Source organism: Wyeomyia smithii, chromosome 3 (genome assembly GCF_029784165.1).
Source record: "Wyeomyia smithii strain HCP4-BCI-WySm-NY-G18 chromosome 3, ASM2978416v1, whole genome shotgun sequence".
NCBI classification, from domain to species: Eukaryota; Metazoa; Arthropoda; class Insecta; order Diptera; family Culicidae; genus Wyeomyia; species Wyeomyia smithii.
The window spans coordinates 106,643,337-106,664,921 of NC_073696.1; the positions used below are offsets into that span (position 1 = coordinate 106,643,337).

Sequence of the window (21,585 nt, forward strand, 5' to 3'; positions counted from 1 at the left end):
GGCTAATGCAGCTAATTTTATTTCAAATTTTTTTCTTGGAAAATTTTACGTAAGAAACACTTATCACCCCGTGGTAATCGGAGCCAATCTCGAGATATAGCATTTTTACGAAAATAGTTCTGAAATTCGTAATTTATTTTTCGTTAAAATGTTATATCTCAAGATTGGCTAATATTACCACGGGGTGGTAAGTGCTTCTTACGAAAAATTTTCTGAGAAACATGATGAAACCATCAAATTTAAAATACAATTGGCTGCATTGGCCGAAAAATGCAAAATCAATTTTAAAATACAAAAATAATCCATCTGGCAACACTTCCGGACAAAAACAATATTTGTTTTGGATTCCTTGGTTTATTTTCCTCGGACTATGAATTGTAAGAAAAAAAAAAATTTTTTTACAAAAACTGCGAGTCCAAAGAGAGGGGTCCTGGAGAGGGGATTTTTCCAAAGAGTCAGTTGATGAATAATTCCCCCAACTTTGAACAAAATCTGTGATGGTCATGTCCAAGTGGCATGTATACTTCGTATGGAATGACCCACATACATGTCAGGCGAACATGGACGGCCAATACCCGTTCACTAGTCTTGGAGCTGCAGGCAATGAAGCAGCGGCAGCGCCTGAATAAGATGGTCAAATCGATTTCCCGGCAATTCACGACGTGGCGGTGGTGATAGACGACGAGACCCGTTCATCGGCAACGACTGGTAGGGCACTTTGTATTTTACTTCCACCACGAAAGAAGTAAGCACTTAGGTGAAATTTCTTTCACACACCAAGTTTCCCAAGACGGTGCTGCTGTGGCTGATAATCAGCGAGAAGGACGATCATTTGAGGAGATGAAATGGTAAAATGTCGATGTGGTACCCAAGTTGGCGAACCCGTCCAACGTTCCCAAGCTGCGTCTCATCTTGGGTTTCTGGCAAGCCTGAAGCATAAGATCTACTTCAACAATTTTGTCGCGAAATTTCAGGAGGAATTGATAAATATAACAAAAAAAGAATTAAAAAACATGCCTACACGCATGTTTTCGTCCGCCATGGCGAATGTTCCGGTTAACTGCCGGAAGGCCGCACGCAAGATCGTAGATTTTTTTCGCAAGTAAGCTAACATAATTACCTTCCATAGGAAATTTATGAAACTTAATTATCTGTCTTAGTCATTTTTTTACCATCATCCGAACAAAATACATTTTTTAACGCATACGTTAGCAGAAAACGACATTTTTAGCCCATTTAAACATCTGTGTAAAGTATCAGCCAGATCAAAAATAATTGATTGAAATGCTTGGCCTATGTGACGTAGAATTGCACAGGTTTTTAAGTTGATCCACTAAGGACATTGCAGCGGCAAAAGTACTGGGCAAATCCGTGTTGATCACTAACCACTAGTATTTATTTCTATTTTTCAAAATACCAATTTTTTACTTCTAAAATTTTGAAGAACTTGCCCCCCCCCCCCTCCTAATCGAAATTCTGGCTACGCCCATGGGTGGTATTCTATGGCCACGAGTGTTGGTCGATGAATGACGCCGAATGGCGAGCACTTGGAGTCTTCGAGCGTAGCATCCTCCGTTCAATACGTGGCGGAAAACTAGAGACCTAGGGGTTGTATGAAATGGTGACGTAGGACTAAATGTATATATTATATGCTGCGATAAACTGTTCATAGGCAACACTACCGTTTATATTTGATGGTCGTTATTGTAAAACTAACGATGCATGAATACATGAAAATTATAATCTAGTAGTAGTTGCGAAAATTCTCATAACTCTTATCTTCAAGCATCTATAGTTCTGAAAAGAACCGATTCCATAATCTTCAGTATAAAATTCGTACTACAGAACGCTGATGATAGCATTGAATATTTTTCTTGACCGCGCATAATGAAATTTGCTCTCCGCTGTGCCTGCAAAATATTCTGCAGCGTACGATGGTAACTGTTGCTGCCGTATGCAAGATAAAGGTAACATGCTCCGCAGTGCCTGGAAGTTGACTCGTATGTAGCTCTCGTTTCTCAATGTCGCGTACCTCTAAGAGCTATACTCCACTCGCTATTGTGTGACAAACTAGGCTAGATTTTGGCCATTAGGGCGTGGCCACGCATTTTCGAGAAAGACAATCGGAACAAAACACTTTGTTGAGTCAAAATATGTAGGCAGTGGAATTTATTCGGGAAGCAAGCCAATACCGAGGGAAATGTATAGGAATGCTTGACCTTGGAACTTTTCACCTTTTTCACCATTATGCAGTAAAGCAACAATGTTAAACATTATATCAAACAATTGTTACACATTTTATCTATCCACCGACATATAAATGACTAAGATGCATTAAGTAGTTCGCTTGCTATAATCGTTTGAAATCTGACGCAACATTTGCCAGTTTCATTTTCATTTTCACAAAATGTAATCTAGTATGGAAAACAAAGACGTATTCCTACGTCAAAAGTGTAGTCCGTAAAGTGAAATAAAACATTTACGGTGTCAAAAGTGTAGTCCGAGTGTAGTGTAGACGGTGTTGTCGCGCGATGACTGTGATGCTTCCGAAAATATGAAATGATTGTTTTTTTTGTGGCGATGCAGCTACTGTTCTCCCGTTCGAATAACGTTTAATCACACGACACACCGTTGACTGCACGATTCCGAGTTGTTTTCCGATGTACCGATGAGAGAGAATTTTTCGGGTGCTTGCGCATGATTAATTCGCGACGTTGCTCTTCGGGTCGCCAGCTTTGTAGTCTGTGTAGGGTTCGTAGGTCGTCTTCCACCTGATCAATCCACCTTGCCCACTGTGCACCTCTCCGTCTCGTCCCTGACGGATTGGTCTCAAGAACCATCTTTACCGGGCTGTCGTCAGACATCCTTACGACATGCCCAGCCCACCGCAACCTGCCAATCTTAGCGGTGTTGGACGATAGATGGCTCCCCAAGCAGCTCCTGCAGTCCATGGTTCATTCGCCTTCTCCACGTTACGTTCTACATCTGCAGTCCACCGAAGATGGTAGGCAACACCTTCCACTCGAAGACCGCAAGGGCGCGTTGGTCCTCCACAAGCATAGTCCATGTCTCGTGCCCGAAGAGGACTACCGGTCTGATCAGCGTTTTGTAGATGGTTAATATGGTGCGGCGACGAACTCTACTCGATCGGAGCGTCTTCCGGAGACCAAAGTATGCACGATTTCCTGCCATAATGCGCCGAGGAATTTCTTTGCTGGTATCGTTGTCGGCAGTTACCAGTGACCCCAGGTACACGAGTTCATCGACCACCTCGATTTCATTAGCACTGTCTTCTCGTGACGCCCGCTTACGTATCTGCCATTTTCACAAAGGTCCGAGCCACAATGTCAGTTTCGTCGACGAAGCCAAACAGTTGACCCGACTTTTGGAATATCGTGCCACTCGTGTTAATCCCCGCTCTTCTTATGATACCTTCCAGGGCAATGTTAAACAGTAGGCACGAGAGACCATTGCCTTGCCTTAAGCTTCTTCGGGTTTCTAGTCTAGTCTACACTAACACAGCCAGTATCGTCGACGAAGCCAAACAGTTGACCCGACTTTTGGAATATCGTGCCACTCGTGTTAATCCCCGCTTTTCTTATGATACCTTCCAGGGCAATGTTAAACAGTAGGCACGAGAGACCATTGCCTTGCCTTAAGCTTCTTCGGGTTTCTAGTCTAGTCTACACTAACACAGCCAGTACTTGAAAGGACCCTGGAAAATGATATCCTCCGTTAAAAAAAATGGTTTCCATACATTTTTCTTGTCAACGGCCAGGCCTACTGTGTAGTGCAATATATTACAATATAATCTAAGAACGGGGACAATCCGTACCAACCGATCCGTATGTAAGAAGTAATATAATTCGTTGGGAGTGACAAAGCTAAGAAAGGACACTCCTTTGTTGACCAATCTCCTGGGATGGAACATAGGTATTTCCTTCTTATGTCCGGGTTTAGAAACCAAGGATATAGCGCCTTTACCCGCTTCAACTTCTACGGTTGGAACTTGAGTACTAACTCTAGTCCTAGCATTTTTGCTTATGGTTATAGCGCCATTACTCGCTCTCTGAAAGGAATATGAATTAGGAAATATATTTGAGAGCAATATATACTAAGAGTGTGTTTTTTTTTCCATTCTGGAGGGCAACCGGTAGTATACCGAATGTTGAACCTGGGTCCATCGTGTAGTTATTATCGGCCAACCAATCTTGAAGATACTAGAGTGTTTTCTCCTGAATTGACCCCAGTCGATCCAGATTATGTATTATGTCGGAGTCCTAAGGTGAGAACTTTTTTCTTTGTTCTCATTTTTCTCAAAGAACTACTTCAATTCAGAGTTGTTATCTGGGAATTGAATTTAGTCATTCGGAGAGCCTCGTACTACTTTCTTCTATCATATTCTGTCCAAGATGGGCCACCTTAAGCTTCTTCGGGTTTCGCCCCGATACTCGAACTACACTATCGTCGCTTTGATCAACCGTGTTAGTTTGTCAGGAAACGGGCATAATTTGCCATAGCTGATCTCGATCGATTGTGTCGTATGCCGATTTAGAATCGATGAATAAGGAGTTTGTGGGCACGTTGTATTCGCAGCATTTTTGCATAACCTACCGAACCGCGATAATGATACAGTGTAAACAATACATTCTAAGCTACTGCTTGTAGCAGTGCTACCCAAACTTTCACGACTTGCCGGTCCAATTCAGGGCTGCTCGGATCAAAATTTGGATGAATTTCAGTTCGTTTTGCGATTTGGTTGAAGATGTGCAAAACTTTTCATATTAGTAACCAACTCGATCCATGACACTTTGAGAACTAATTAACTAACTTAACGGAGGGATTTGTGTTTATACCGTTGACATGTGAATAAGTTACTCTTTGAAAACACGGTCAAATAATTTGCACGTCTTTGTATGTAACAACGTATTAAACATTCACGAATACTTTTCGATATGCTCCTCCTAAACCAATTTCGAGAGGTAGTATGATCTGACAAAAAACCTTCTTTAGCTGCTCACAGATATCGCTTGCCGGTTTGTCCTTTCATCTTCTAGCCCAGTTCTTAAACACACATTAAGGTTAAATGGTGATGAAGCCACAAATGGCCGACTTAGTGTTCGGCACAGCAAACATAAAATAGCGTTTCCATAGGTGACGCATTAACTATTACCGAATCTTGGGTCTTTGCAAATTCGAAGTGGTGGCTCGAAGTCGACCATTTGTGGATTCAACACCGTTTCACCTTAAATGACTGGTTAGACACGAATGTTCGATTTCAGCTGTTTAAAAATTACAATGTGATATCTGGTAGTACAAATTCGATGTAAATTCAAAAAAAAAAAAACAAGCTTCGAATATTTGTTTAATCGATCTAGTTTATTTTCCCATACAGTCACACTGTTATATCGTACAATTTTGTTTTATTTTACAATATAATGTTGCTTTCAGTTGCAATTTTCATATTAAATCTCAAAAGTGATTTCATAATTTTACAGTTACAGTTATTCCTCTCTATACCCTAATGTTTTATGCACGATAGTTGAAGTCTAGTTTGATTTGACATTCGACTACGTATTTTACGTTTTGTAGTTTGTCTTTGTTTCATTGCGTGCAATCAGATGACTTGTAAGACTATTAAATTAAAACGTTATATACATGAAGGGTTCCGTTTACGAACTAATGCCTTAACACTTAGGAGACCATTTTAACTTTGAATTTGATTATGCTACCTTTCAAGGGAGGGAAAAATGCCCAAATAACATTTTCTTACGTTTAAGATTTATTGTTATTTTACACTATTTACAATGAAACTGTTTTCTACTGCGTTTGCACGTATATGTGAGCAATCTGAAGCTGACACAACCTTAAAACAACTATTAAAGTACGATTGGCTAGAATTCTGAGGGTATTGAAATTAACGTATTGCCGAATAAATTATTATACATAATATCTTTTCGTAAGAAAACCGAAATCAATGACCAACACTGCGATATTGCCGTTGTTTGTGCTTGTGGCACCAATAAATGATAACGTCTGTCCTACTAGAAGTAAAAGGATTGGCCAACCTCGGCAGGGGTATTTTTACGGGCTGCCCTGTATGCTGTCGTCGCTTTCCAGATATGTCACGTAGGAATCCGTACTGTCGGGATGGTGTCCGCTGACGTCTATGTTTGACACTAGCGGTGGACCCTGCCCTTGTGGTGGCATTGGCATACCACCACCTCCGCCGCCTCCACCACCTCCATCGACACCTACGTCGTAGCCGTGCATCTAATAACGAGATGAGAAGGATTAAAGCGAATGTTTAGAAAATTTGTGTGGTCGAAACTAAATATGGTCGAAAGCCGAAATGAGAAAAGAATGAATACCTGATTAACTAAATGCTGGAATGCAGGTGTATGGGTGTTTATGGCGCCATTGTTGTCCAGATCTGAGTGCAGTGCAAAATCGGACAGAGCTTTCCACGGGGGCTGATAGGCGGTCACTTCCAACCCGTGCAGGTTCAGCGGAGAATCGTGCCGCACTGGGGAGCTGGCCACCATCGGGATTCCCTGCAGTCCGTAGCCAAGTTTTCGACCTTCCTGTTGGGGATTTGCAAGGAAGTACTATTAGTGGTGCTTGTGGTCATGAAGGCTCCGGGAGTGTTCACACTGGTTATTACCTTCTCCTGTTGCATCTGTAGCTTCATCTGGATCGTTTTTTTCTTGTCCTTGCAGCGCTTGTTCTGGAACCAGACTCGTATGACGCGGGGCGATAGGCCGGTCATCTCCACCAGCTGCTCTTTCATCAGCGCATCCGGCCGGGGGTTGCAGTTGTAGCACGTTCTGCGAGGAAGAAAATGGGGGAAATTTACATTACAAAGTGTCACAAAAACTTGTTTTAATTAGTCAATTGCTATTAACTAAATGGACTTTGTATATAAGCATAGCAAGTTTTAGTTTTCTTCGCGCCAGCATCGGTGGCGACGAAATTGTTACTCTTTGCACTGACAGTGTTGACAATACCAGTAGTCGCGAGGTAGAAAAGTAAATATTATTCTTATTTGTGAGATAGAAAAAAACACATTGGTTTTAGCCATTTGAGTGGGCAATGCATCAGGCACGGGCCAAAGCTGCATTCTTCATGGCTGAATGGTATCTTTTGACCGCATCGAGCGAACACAGTTAAAATAAGCTTGATTGTAATCCCTCTAGTAGGCATGTCCAGTCAAGTAGAAGGCTATTATTTTCACTGTGGTGGAGTATGCGAGAGATGTTTTGCTGTCTCGTTGCTCGTTGTGAAGTTTAAAAATGCACAAAGGATGCGCAAATTTGCTCAGAGAAATGTTTACTTTGCTATCACCACCGGTGCGATAATGCTAATGGCAAACACAAACACAATGCAGTCGATGCAGCTGAATGAGAGTACAACAACGGTTGTCTCCACTGCCGATTCAATCCATTCATGCATCAGGGCGATCCGAAGTAGGCGCCATTATACAGATCGGGCTACTCGAGTAGAGCGGTTCAACTACGTTGAAGTCTTCGCATCCATTTTTTGCCTCATAGTGAAATTATACTATGAAACATTTTTTAAACAGTGACAAGAGTGGAAAGGACAAAAAAGTATTTCTAACCTGTAGCTATTAATAATTGTTCGAATTACTTGAACTGTTGAAAGGTATTTTAGAATTTTTAACGCAAAAATTTGAAAATAGTCATATATATATAAAAAATAATGTCATTATCAATCATCTCTATAAATTTTATACAGTTCTCTGATGACAATTTGATATCTCTAGAAATACCTTGGATTTTTGTCATATATATTTGAGAACCAGGAAGTCTACATTACCGGAGCGTTCAGCCCAGAGGCTTACCACTTTACGTTTTCTTCTTTTATGTTATGTTGTTTATTTGTTCTCAAGTTTTTCAGTCATTGAATATTCTAGTTCGTTCTATCACTCTCTCCACCTCATTATTTATGTTAAAATTTCAAAAATTGTTGTTTACTCCACAAATTGATTAGAAATTCGGAGCTACATTTTCGTGATTGTGGCAAAAGATGAAAACGCTAAACCGCCCATACCCTAACGTGGCCCGTTGTAGCATTGCGTTGTGAAAGGTCATCCTGCAAGCCGGAGCGATTGTGCTCTCGTGACTCTGGCAGCTTTCTGTAATGGGCGGCTGAATTTGCTTATACAAATTGTCCGAGCTAACCAAAAAGGTGTGATCAGCACGTACGTTTAAATCGTGAGTATCATAAAATTTTATTGCCCTTTTCCATGTGCACCGACGAGACAGTGAATAGCTATACTATATACGAACCTTAGGGTATGCAGTTGCTTCTCGTTGAGCACCGTTCTCACTCGCGTCGGCTTACCGTCGGATGGACCGCTGGGTCCCTTGCCTCGCATGCTCTTGTGCGAGCCGGATTCGCTCCCGGAGTCTGGAATAAATAGTTTGGAAAAATATGGGTTTTAATAACCATCAAATTCATGCAGAAAGGTTCAAATTTCCGCCGGAACTGTTTTCTCCTTTGCTCACAGGTGACGCTAATTGTTGCTTTATATTGCCAATTTATGCCACCTATGTGGGCGTACTCGGAACCCACCAAACTACAAAGACGAAGCTTTTCAGAATCGAAAATGCTTATATACTTTGGTCGGTGGCGAAGCAGGCAACTGAATAAAACACCGACACCGGAAAAAAATAGAGAACCGCAAAGTCGACAGCAAAGATTCGCTTTTTATCTTCGCCGTCGCGTGATTAAGTACAATTGCTTCTACTAGTACAGTTTTCCTGCTTTGCTATTGAATGTGTGAATCTGTGTGTCTGCCTGGTGTGTACGCAAAGTCTATCCTTCGATTGCGAGCCGAACAGACCGGGCGTAATTACCATAATACATATTCCGTACCAGCGGTCTTCCTCTACGAGCCACCTCAGCTTCCAGTCTGAACCGCACGATCCAGACATTCGACCCGGGCATAATCTGTAGCATTCTCCGCGTCGGTCTGCGGTTCCTTTGGGTCAATAGCGAGTGTATAATGTGCACCATTTGGTTTCTCAGTACAGCGCGTAAGAAACTATTGATTTAATTTGAAAATGCGTTTTCCCAATTTTTTTTCGAGATGATTGCTTTTCTTCTTTCCCTTTGCTTGTGGAGGAAACCCCAAAGCGGCCTCCGCCGAATTGGATGTTTGGAAAATGCAGTAAGGTACTGGCTGCGAAATAATAAATTGAACATAAAATGTATGATGGTGAAGTTTTATAGCACTGGGCCCTTCGAGGTCCTTTAGTGGATATGAAATTATGAATATTCAACAGGATTTCTGATAAACCGCTTAAAAGTGAAGTTAAGCAGTTTTCCTTAAAAACGACTAGCGGATTGGTTCTTTCTAGCAGGCCGCGCAACCAACGTGGTTGGAAACCGCTGTGCTAATTGTAGCTACAATCAATTTGGAGTATTTAACAGCAAAAAAAAAGAAGCAAACTGCGTTTGCCCAGGCACAGTTTGCTCATGCCTCCGTGAGGTAGCAAAAGGTGCTCACGCCGAACGACCGCGAACGTCCGGCCCGAGGGAACACTGGCTCAGTTTTCGGGGTTCTTTCGGTTTGCCTCCCGGCGGTTGATGGTGATGCTCTTGTGACTACTGTTTTCACTACCAAGCTGCAGCAGCCGCGCGCTGCGGCACAGGAGCTTTATTGATGCTTGTATGATAATTGCTCCTCAGCGGAGAAATGCCGGTCAGCGAATTGTGCGGCAGATGGCCGAAGAACATCGTTACAACCATCCTCATAGACAAGGTACGATTTATGGTGAATCAAGTTACGTACGCAAAGTTTTTATAGAGTTCAGTGGGTCAGACTGCTAAAAGCATTTCACTTTTTGCGCCGGTAAAAGTCTTTTGCTGTTTAATGACAATCAGTTTTAAACAAAAGCGGCGAACAGACCTTGAATTTGGACCAAAGTCGAGCTATCAATTAGTAGTTTTCGCATACCGTGAATAGTTGAGGTTATCACTGGAATTGGGTATATTACCTTGTGAGAAAGATTTTCTGTTAAGATGAATTTTGCAACATTTCTAGTAGATAGGTTTCAGATTATTTGACTCGGTTGTCAGCAGCACCCTCTCAGAACTTAGCGAAATTTAGTGAGTGCACCCTGGATTTTTATGGATACATTAAAGCCTTGGTGTTACATTCTGAATCAGTACTTGACCATCTGTGTTTTATACACAGACTCCGAGGCCAGCTGTCAAGAGTACAGGACAATTGCGAGGATAGCGATTCTGCTGACATTAACAGTCGCTTTCGAGCCGGGATTCGAACCTACGACGACTGGTTTGTTAGGCCACTACCGTTCCTTAAGACCAGTTAGGAGGGTTACGGAGTTATGCACCTCGTGAAAAAAACACAGTTTTTAAAAATCCGCGTAAAAAATCGCGGTTATTCGAAAATCCATGTAAAAAATGCTTTAATTCAAAAATCCTTCGGAAGGCCACTTACAGCCCACCTTGGTTCAAACACTGGTTAGCGAGCGACCACCTTGGAATAAATTAGAAAAAAAAAAGAAATTGCAACACACGGCGAAAGAACCAAAGATGACTACAGCAAGATTAGTGACTTCCAATTTCTTTTTGAACTTTAGAGACGACTATCTTTACTCCGATTATTAGCAAAATCGATTAATCGTGCATAACTTGCCATATAAAAAAAATAGATAGCAGTATTCTCAAACTTATTTAAAAAAATCTAATTGTTTAAATTTTCCTTCGACAATATCGCATTGAAAAATTGTTTAAATCCACAAAAAATAAAGTTTAATAAAAACTCAAATTTTTCTCCAACACATATGCTCAATTTTTTTTTGAATTATCTTTAATAAGTTGTACATACATTGCAGGACGGGCCATTTTACAGGAAAAAGTTTTGGTAACAATTTTTAAAATTATTTTTAAGCTTTGTTTCCGATAAATAGTTCCTAGGGAAGTATAGAAACTACAAACTTGGGGCCAAAGACTCAAATGTAGTAAATTATCCAAATTTTCATATAAAAACTACTGCTACTTTTACTCTAAAATTTTGAATTCAAAAAACAGAACAAACATTTTTCGCAAAAACATTTTTTTTAACTCTGAATTTAAAGGAAGTTTTTAGTTTATACTCAAACCAAATCTTATACACCAAAGTCGCTTTTTCGTGACGCATAAAAACGTGTAAATTCTTAAAACCTTCATAAATAACTGCCTAAATTTTAAAATCCGTATGAAAACTTATTTTCCATAATCAGCGTAAATACAAATGACATACTTTCTAAATTCTGCGTAAAAACACATAAAAGACGACTTTAGTGCATGTCTCGTAAATTCCAAAACTTGTAAAAACTTACGTAATTTCGGAAATTATAAAGCGTATATCTCAAAATTCGCATACGAAAAAATTGTTATTTCCGAAATTCGCGTAATTTCAAAAATCCGCATAAGTAAGAAACCCATTATTTGTGAAATTCGCGTAAAGAGAAACCGCGTAAATCTCGCCGAACATGTGAGAAGGACCCATGAGCCAGAAGTAAACAAGCCAAATTTTCTCGTTTTTAGATAAATATTGTAGTGCATTATGTAGTTTTTGTAAAAAATTAGATTTTTAAAAAAATAGTTAATTGAGATAATATATTTATTATTATTATTCAGCTTTTGTTCTCAAACACGATTTTTGTTACACTGTACTTTTTTCGGAAACGACAAAATTACAAAAAAATTATGAAATATTAAACACTATCGTGTATGAACCAGAACAAAAAATAATATGAAATACTGTTTTGCTAATGGAAACTTTGCTTTATTATCTACGCAGGTTTTTTTAACATAACTCGCATTATCAATAACATAGCAAATATATTTGCTACAAAATGAGCAATAGGCTTTGCTATCGTTCAAGCAAACAGAATTTTGAACAAATATTTGCTATTGTTTAATAGTATGACAGATATATATATATATATATATATATATATATATATATATATATATATATATATATATATATATATATATATATATATATATATATATATATATATATATATATATATATATATATATATATATATATATATATATATATATATATATATATATATATATATATATATATATATATATATATGTATTCGCCCGATAAAGAATTTTGGGCGAACAAATTTCGTACCAAATAAAGCAAGCAATATCGGATAAGATACCGATCACATCTTGGCGTTATCACTGACAGTGAGAATAAAGTATTCCTTGTGATAAAATAAACAGTGAAAAGCTGATTTAACACTCAAAACTAGACGGCTCATGTGTTGTCAAATTGAGTCAACTTTTCATTGAATGCATTTACTAGTGCCCGCTATCGCACAGAGACTGCATTTCACTAAAGTGAATCAGCTGGCCCAGCTGCTATCGATGCTGAGATCCACTGCAACTAGTGGACTATCCATTGCTATGCCACAGCTGTGGCCGTTATCCGCCTGCTATCCACTGCACTGCTACTGCTGCTGCTAAGGGAAGACTGCTGTTGTCGCTGTCGGCTGTCTAGAACTATTATGAGCGGCTTCGACTGAAACAGGCTCTTATATAGGGATGAAAAACTTATCGATAGTAGTAGGAAATCATCGATAACTATCGATAGCCATTTCAGTCGATAATTCCCATCCTTACTCTTATACAGACAAATAGCAAATTTAAAATGGCAAGGTCTATGATTCTGTCGACCGTGCTTGGGAAGCAATCATATTAACGACTAATCAGATCAGTCAAATTTCGCGCTTCAACAAGGATTGACCATTCTCAATAATATAGTTGCTTGTCATGATTTGGACTTGATACTTTTTGAATTTTGATTATAAAAAATTATTTTTATGCTGATAATGAAAGCTTTTCGGATGCTGTGCTCATGACTGAAGGAAAAGATAATTCAGAACGTTCTGAGACACGGAGATGAAGCCAAATATATATCTGTTTCAAATTTCTTGAAAGTGAAAATTGATTTAAGAGAAAATATTAACTCTTTAATTAGGTTTTTATTTCATCCTGAAAAGGACAATTTGTTGTTTAATTCAATGTTTGATAAGATGCCAATCACATCTTTGCGTTATCACTGGCAGTGCGAATAAAATATTCTTTGGGGGAAATAAACACTGAAAAGTTTTCCAGAACGTTCTCTCATCGGATGCATTTGCTAGTGTGCCTGCTATCGCTCAGAGACAGTATCTCACTAAACTGCCACACTGCATCAGCTGGCCCTGCTAATATAGACGCTGAGACCAACGTCAACCGCTGCGCTATCCCCGTTGCCACAGTAGTGGACGCTTCCGTTGTCATTGGTATCCGCTGCCCTGCATTACCTGGTCCTGCTATCGATGCTGAGACGCGCTCCGCTATCCGTTGCCATACCACAGCTGTGGCCGTTATCCGGTGCACGTCTATGCTGCTGTATCCACTGCTGCTGCTAAGGGAGGGCTGCTCCTGTTGCAGTCTAGAATTATAATGAGCGGCTTCGAGTGAAACAGGCTCTTATATAGGCCAAATTGCACATTTCAAATGGCAAGGTCTATGATTCTGTCGACCGTGCTTGGGAAGCAATCATATAACGACCAATCAGAGGCCGAATTTTTCGTTTTGACAAGGCTTGACTATTTTCAATAGTACAATAGTTTGAATAATAAAATTACAATTATCTGCATTTGGGAAGAATCTTAGAAGATTTTCCAATCTATTGCTGCAAGAACGAAGGGAATCCATCGAATACTAACCGATTTATTAGCATTTGAAAGTTGACATATTTTTCGCTTTTTTCGGTTTTATATTTTCATTATAATCCCTATGTAGCCGAACTTCCTGAGAGAAGTATTTTATTTAAAAACTGCGTATTTCTCAAAATCTGCGTAAAAACGCGTAATTATTGTTATTCCCATTAATAAAAATATGTAGCAAACTGCGTTGATTCCGAAATCGGTGTGAAAAAATGCGTTACAACATAGGCAAAAGTGAGTTTAAAGCAATGCCGTAGGTTTTGCAAACAGCGAAATTTTCAAAATCGGCGTAAACTCCGAAGTCCATGTAAAAATGCTTCTTTAGAGTGCAATTCAGAAGTTAAAAAATTGTATTTGGGATTTGTCTTTTTTGAGTTATAAAAAAGAGTTATAAAAGAATTGCAATAAAGCTACCAATTACATAGTTTTTTACACATCTTTTTTCACGTTCTTTCAATTTAGACGGATTTTTTTTTCTGGTGAATTTGATTTTTGCGGTTTTTTCTGGTTTGATAGTGTTTAATGATAATTGTTTTGCAAATCGCTTTTTCAGAGTGTTGACCAGGCTTGTTATTTTCCTTAATATGTGGAATTATCAGAGTGGACATTAGGGTGGGGAAAAATGATCGATTTTCCAGAACCAAGTTTTTTTTGGTTCCTTTTGGGATCCCAAGCAACCCTAAACTTACCTGAAGTCGATTGGTCTTGTCTCCGCTTGGCGCATTGCATTTCAAATTTGTATGAAAATTTATATGGAAAAACCTACTTTTTTGCATTTACCTTTCTAGAGAGCTCAATAACGCTCTAATAATGCACTAGATTATGTTAAAGTATAGTATTTTAGATGCCTAACAACTTTGTAGAAGACACAAAAGAGCTGAGAGGTGCTAAGAAGAGATATAGCTGTTCAAAGTTAAGTATGTCGGTTTAAATGCTTCTTTCTCAACTTTGAACAGCTCTAGTATTTTTTTGAGACACCCTAGCTTATTAGTGTCTTCGGCCAAGTTGTTAGGCATCAAAAAACCTACCGTTTGAAGTCATGAAACCTATGGTTTGAGCCATTTTGAGCTCTTTAGAATGAAAAATGCAAAAAAGTTGGTTTTTCCATACAAATCTCCATATAAATTTAAAATGCAATGCGCCAAGCGGAGACAAAACCAATCGACTTGCAATAAATTTAGGATTGATTGGGGCCCTAAACAGAACAAAAAAAATTTGGTTCTGGCTTTGTGCTATCAAATTTCGTTTTTTCCATATAACCATTCCCCACCCTAGTGGACTTCACCGCTTACTTTGTACCCAGCACGAGCGCAGCGTGTAAAAATTTTTGCACCTTAGTTGCGCGTCAACTACGTCAAAGTCAGTGCTCGCCGGGTTTGTCGTTTCTACGTTATGATCACGAGAAAACTTATTCGAGTCTCTGAAAACATGTTGGTGGCTAGGGGCACTAAAATTCACACTAATGGTTGAAAAGCTATAATCTTTTATTTTTTCCAGTTTGAGCTGTAGGGCTACACCTGTGTTCACCAGTGTAATTAAAACTCTTGCTGCTTACACCAGAGCCGAGCAAAACAAAATTGGTGAATCACTCTTGAGCAGAATCGCGCCGAATGACCTGGAAATACGCGAAAATTTAATCGACCATTTTTTATATGAATGAAACTTTGCACACGTATTTGTCTTAGCAAATTGAGCATTTTTCACAGATGGAGAGATTTTTTACACCCATGAGTTATATTCTACCAGAACCGTTAGTTGTAGTGAAAAACTGTCTGAGAACGAGTTGTAGGGAATTAAATATGCATCATAGAAAAAATATACACTTCTGACTAAAAAAATCAAAAATTTATATTAAATTTCAATTTAAAAAAAAAAAGATTTTTTTTTTTCAATTTTTTTAAAGAAACTTGAAGTTAATACCCACCTTTGAAAAACAAGTCCAGGATGGAGAAATGAAAAATATTTTTTTATGGTAGATTTTTTTTTTATAAAAATTCTAATTCAAGCATTTTTCAAAATATTTGTATTCTGATGATTTTAAAAGATGCAGAGAGTCATTTTGAATCAAAAAGCTTTTGGTAGTTCTCCTGAAAAAATTGTTAAAAATTGTAGTGTAGGAATTCGAGTTTGTGTTACTGTACAGAATAACGCTGCAATAAGTGTAAAACAAGAATTTTTATAAAAAAAAAATAATCTACCTTAAAAAATTTATTTTTCATTTCTCCATCCTGGACTTGTTTTTAAAAGTTATTATTAACGTCAAGTTTATTTAAAAAAAAAATTGAAAAAAATTCAACTCTTTTTAATTGAAATTTTAAATCGTCAAAAATCTGTCCACGTGGTATGTGGATGGCCCCCTACACGCTGGTGGTTCTCTGAGGCAAAATGATAAGCCTGGTATTGGCTAAATCAAGTTTTCGAGTAGGGTGTTGTATCATGATCGGTCTAGTTACAAAATGTACCATGATAGAACCATTTTTTTATATGCGAGATTTCTCAACTATTGAATAAAAAACTGTATCAAATTTGTAGTAGCATCATCTTCTAGCAACAACTTCTTTTGATGATGTAATCAAGGTTTCATCCAGATTTCTTAAATATTACTATTATTAAAAAAAATGAACTTTTTTCAAGCACAATTTGCTTCACATAATCGTTATCGAGTCTTGTTTTCGAGCAGGGATTTGAGAATCAAATATTCAAAGATTGCAGTTTATTTTCTAGTGATATGTTTCTGTAACATTTAAATTCAATGTAGGAACACTTTTCATACGAAATATTTGCTTTAAAGTCGGAACTATTGGTGAAACGCTACGGCAAACATCCCGCTATGCTTTAAACAGGAAAAATATACAGTCCCCCCACGATTATGGATCACTTCAGAAGATGTATGAATTCAAAAAATCATAGCTGACCAATTTTATTGTTTATAAGTAATCTATAAATGTTTTCAGGCACAGAAATATGTATTCTTTCACTTCATTGAGTATTTCTTTCCATGTTTTGTGAATATTTCTTAGAAAATATTTTTATTTCATAACTCACCAAATACACAATTATGGATCACTTTTGAGAGCGGTTCTAATAATGAAACAATTCGCATCATATTATGGATCAGCCTAATAAAAACTGCCTCTGGCAACGAATTCATTCAATAAACCTTATTCGAATTATGTAATTTGAAGAAATAACATATTCCAAATCGTATTAAAGATCCCGCATGGCCTGGCCACATTTTATGTGGCTTTTGAGGTTGCAGTTAGATCGAGAGTTCAGGTCTGTCGCTCCCGAAGGTAGCAATGAACCATTGTATACGGTACATCGTAACAGTTTGCCGCTTTACGTAACTTTCCTGTCCCTCGTGCCTTGGAAATTATATTTTTCAAAGGCTCAGCACTGTTTATCTTCCGTTTAGAGCTCAATATAAGTTGGGAGGGTGTTTTAATTGGTGTAAATCACATTTGAATCGGAGTGATCCATATTTGTAGAGAACTATTTTGTCTCGGTCCCTATTATGAAACACTTAGAAAATAACTAGTTTTTACAGAAAAATCGTTATCAACCATCAACATGTTGATGAATCGTGAAGAACTTTCCTTTATCTTTTTAAATAAGTTATTTTTTGCACGAGAATTAGCAATTTTATCACATATGAACCTTATGAATGATGAGCGTGCTACTTACGTTGATTGAAAAAAAAAAAAAACGACAAATATTTTGATATATTCTGGAAGACAATATTTCACGCTTATAGAAAAAACCTCAATCTAGGAATTAGAACGATGTTCTCTGTGTTCAAAGCTAGCGAAAATGGCATATTTTACTGCAAAAATGTTACATACCTTCGAACCGTTAGTTTAACTGAGACACAAAAGTGATCAGTATTTGTGGAAGATCCATAATTGTGGGAGGAGTGTAACTTAGTGGAGGCAATCCACACAACTTCGCAAATCGATGCTGATCATCGTTCCCGATGAAATATTTCACAGTTGTTCTTTTTTTGATAAAAAGGTAATTCTATGGCCAAATTTTCTGAATTGTCACAAAATATTAACCCTCTAGTGCCCAAATTAATTTTTTAAACGGACTTCGGTGAAATCACTATAAACCATTATAAACACTTTTTAAGTATTTATTGAAGCTTTTCGGAACTTCGACTGAAGCCCGCCAAAAGGCGGCATTGGGCATTCTAATTTATCAAGTAAAACCCAGCATGCGAAGTAAAAAATCGCTTGAAGTTTTAGAAGAACACTGGTCCGATTATACATTTTTGAATCTGATCATGATTCACCCTGGTCCGATCAAAATACAAATTTTAGGATCAGCGAAAACGACCAATTTAAGTGAATTTACGTAGGATTTGCTATAAATTTTTATTTTTGTAAACTAGACAGATAGGCTTTGCCGATAAATGTATTTTATCTATGATTACATGTAAAGGGCCATCCACATTCCACGTGGACAGCCTGGTGGGGAAGGGGGGTCTGTGTAATGTCCACGGTCCATACAAAATTTTCAAAATTTATATGGTCAGTTGTCCACCGAGGGGGAGGGGGACGGGGTTGAAAATCGTTTAAGATCTGTCCACGTGGAATGTGGGTGGCCCCTAATATTTATGGTGAAAATGTGACATGAAAAGCGATGAATCTTGAAAATAGTCTAAATTGGTCCGATCATGATACATTACCCTATCCTCGAATCGCAATTGAAATTAATTCAGCCCTTTATTTTTTTTTCAAAAGTTGCTATCAGACATCGTTAATAACCTTTTAAAACGCATTTTCTCTCGTCAATTCAGTGTACTAGTATGTCCTGTATTCAGTCTAAGAACTTTCTCCAACGGCGACTCGAATGCAAGATAACTATCTCATGATATCAATTTCGACCCCCCGAAAGCAGATATTAGCTATAATATTAATTAATTTGAAACTTTTGAAATTTTAGTTATCTTGTAAACTAACCAAATTCAAAAGATGTGAAAAAATAGAGACACAAATTTTTTTCACTAGATAGCGTTTATTCCATAATAAGTTTTTGCGTAGAATAGAGGTTGCCCTCCGCTAGTCGAATGTCGACCCTAAAAATGTGCAACAGGACAAAATTTACTGGACGTTGCAGCTCTTGTCAATGTTATACCACCATATTTGCAGTATGGTGATTGAGGAAGTTTATCGGCGGGCAGAATCATTGCGTATTAACTTCGGGAACGCTTTGGTATGATGACTTCGCTTCTAGTTCTACGATGAAAACATAGTGCGAAGCATAGATCTAGTCGATAAGGAGTGCCCCATTGTATTTCTCAAAATCTGCGTAAAAACGCGTAATTATTGTTATTCCCATTAATAAAAATATGTAGCAAACTGCGTTGATTCCGAAATCGGTGTGAAAAAATGCGTTACAACATAGGCAAAAGTGAGTTTAAAGCAATGCCGTAGGTTTTGCAAACAGCGAAATTTTCAAAATCGGCGTAAACTCCGAAGTCCATGTAAAAATGCTTCTTTAGAGTGCAATTCAGAAGTTAAAAAATTGTATTTGGGATTTGTCTTTTTTGAGTTATAAAAAAGAGTTATAAAAGAATTGCAATAAAGCTACCAATTACATAGTTTTTTACACATCTTTTTTCACGTTCTTTCAATTTAGACGGATTTTTTTTTCTGGTGAATTTGATTTTTGCGGTTTTTTCTGGTTTGATAGTGTTTAATGATAATTGTTTTGCAAATCGCTTTTTCAGAGTGTTGACCAGGCTTGTTATTTTCCTTAATATGTGGAATTATCAGAGTGGACATTAGGGTGGGGAAAAATGATCGATTTTCCAGAACCAAGTTTTTTTTGGTTCCTTTTGGGATCCCAAGCAACCCTAAACTTACCTGAAGTCGATTGGTCTTGTCTCCGCTTGGCGCATTGCATTTCAAATTTGTATGAAAATTTATATGGAAAAACCTACTTTTTTGCATTTACCTTTCTAGAGAGCTCAATAACGCTCTAATAATGCACTAGATTATGTTAAAGTATAGTATTTTAGATGCCTAACAACTTTGTAGAAGACACAAAAGAGCTGAGAGGTGCTAAGAAGAGATATAGCTGTTCAAAGTTAAGTATGTCGGTTTAAATGCTTCTTTCTCAACTTTGAACAGCTCTAGTATTTTTTTGAGACACCCTAGCTTATTAGTGTCTTCGGCCAAGTTGTTAGGCATCAAAAAACCTACCGTTTGAAGTCATGAAACCTATGGTTTGAGCCATTTTGAGCTCTTTAGAATGAAAAATGCAAAAAAGTTGGTTTTTCCATACAAATCTCCATATAAATTTAAAATGCAATGCGCCAAGCGGAGACAAAACCAATCGACTTGCAATAAATTTAGGATTGATTGGGGCCCTAAACAGAACAAAAAAAATTTGGTTCTGGCTTTGTGCTATCAAATTTCGTTTTTTCCATATAACCATTCCCCACCCTAGTGGACTTCACCGCTTACTTTGTACCCAGCACGAGCGCAGCGTGTAAAAATTTTTGCACCTTAGTTGCGCGTCAACTACGTCAAAGTCAGTGCTCGCCGGGTTTGTCGTTTCTACGTTATGATCACGAGAAAACTTATTCGAGTCTCTGAAAACATGTTGGTGGCTAGGGGCACTAAAATTCACACTAATGGTTGAAAAGCTATAATCTTTTATTTTTTCCAGTTTGAGCTGTAGGGCTACACCTGTGTTCACCAGTGTAATTAAAACTCTTGCTGCTTACACCAGAGCCGAGCAAAACAAAATTGGTGAATCACTCTTGAGCAGAATCGCGCCGAATGACCTGGAAATACGCGAAAATTTAATCGACCATTTTTTATATGAATGAAACTTTGCACACGTATTTGTCTTAGCAAATTGAGCATTTTTCACAGATGGAGAGATTTTTTACACCCATGAGTTATATTCTACCAGAACCGTTAGTTGTAGTGAAAAACTGTCTGAGAACGAGTTGTAGGGAATTAAATATGCATCATAGAAAAAATATACACTTCTGACTAAAAAAATCAAAAATTTATATTAAATTTCAATTTAAAAAAAAAAAGATTTTTTTTTTTCAATTTTTTTAAAGAAACTTGAAGTTAATACCCACCTTTGAAAAACAAGTCCAGGATGGAGAAATGAAAAATATTTTTTTATGGTAGATTTTTTTTTTATAAAAATTCTAATTCAAGCATTTTTCAAAATATTTGTATTCTGATGATTTTAAAAGATGCAGAGAGTCATTTTGAATCAAAAAGCTTTTGGTAGTTCTCCTGAAAAAATTGTTAAAAATTGTAGTGTAGGAATTCGAGTTTGTGTTACTGTACAGAATAACGCTGCAATAAGTGTAAAACAAGAATTTTTATAAAAAAAAAATAATCTACCTTAAAAAATTTATTTTTCATTTCTCCATCCTGGACTTGTTTTTAAAAGTTATTATTAACGTCAAGTTTATTTAAAAAAAAAATTGAAAAAAATTCAACTCTTTTTAATTGAAATTTTAAATCGTCAAAAATCTGTCCACGTGGTATGTGGATGGCCCCCTACACGCTGGTGGTTCTCTGAGGCAAAATGATAAGCCTGGTATTGGCTAAATCAAGTTTTCGAGTAGGGTGTTGTATCATGATCGGTCTAGTTACAAAATGTACCATGATAGAACCATTTTTTTATATGCGAGATTTCTCAACTATTGAATAAAAAACTGTATCAAATTTGTAGTAGCATCATCTTCTAGCAACAACTTCTTTTGATGATGTAATCAAGGTTTCATCCAGATTTCTTAAATATTACTATTATTAAAAAAAATGAACTTTTT

The 21,585-nt window shown here is 37.6% G+C and overlaps 1 protein-coding gene across 2 annotated transcripts in view; it reads right to left on the bottom strand.

Moving 5' to 3' along the window:
- Window positions 1-5,360: 5,360 nt before the first annotated feature.
- Window positions 5,361-21,585, bottom strand: part of LOC129729951 (insulin gene enhancer protein isl-1) — a 101,594-nt gene continuing 85,369 nt past the window's right edge. The window contains exons 5-8 of one of the 2 annotated variants that reach the window (XM_055688878.1): window positions 8,310-8,430; window positions 6,665-6,827; window positions 6,372-6,584; window positions 5,361-6,273 (exon numbers count right to left, since the gene is read on the bottom strand). In XM_055688878.1, the coding sequence (XP_055544853.1) occupies window positions 6,085-6,273; window positions 6,372-6,584; window positions 6,665-6,827; window positions 8,310-8,430 (686 nt within the window). In that variant the 3' untranslated portion in view covers window positions 5,361-6,084. Of the gene's footprint in view, window positions 6,274-6,371; window positions 6,609-6,664; window positions 6,828-8,309; window positions 8,431-21,585 lie in introns of both variants that reach the window. The other variant, XM_055688877.1, reaches the window with a different exon arrangement.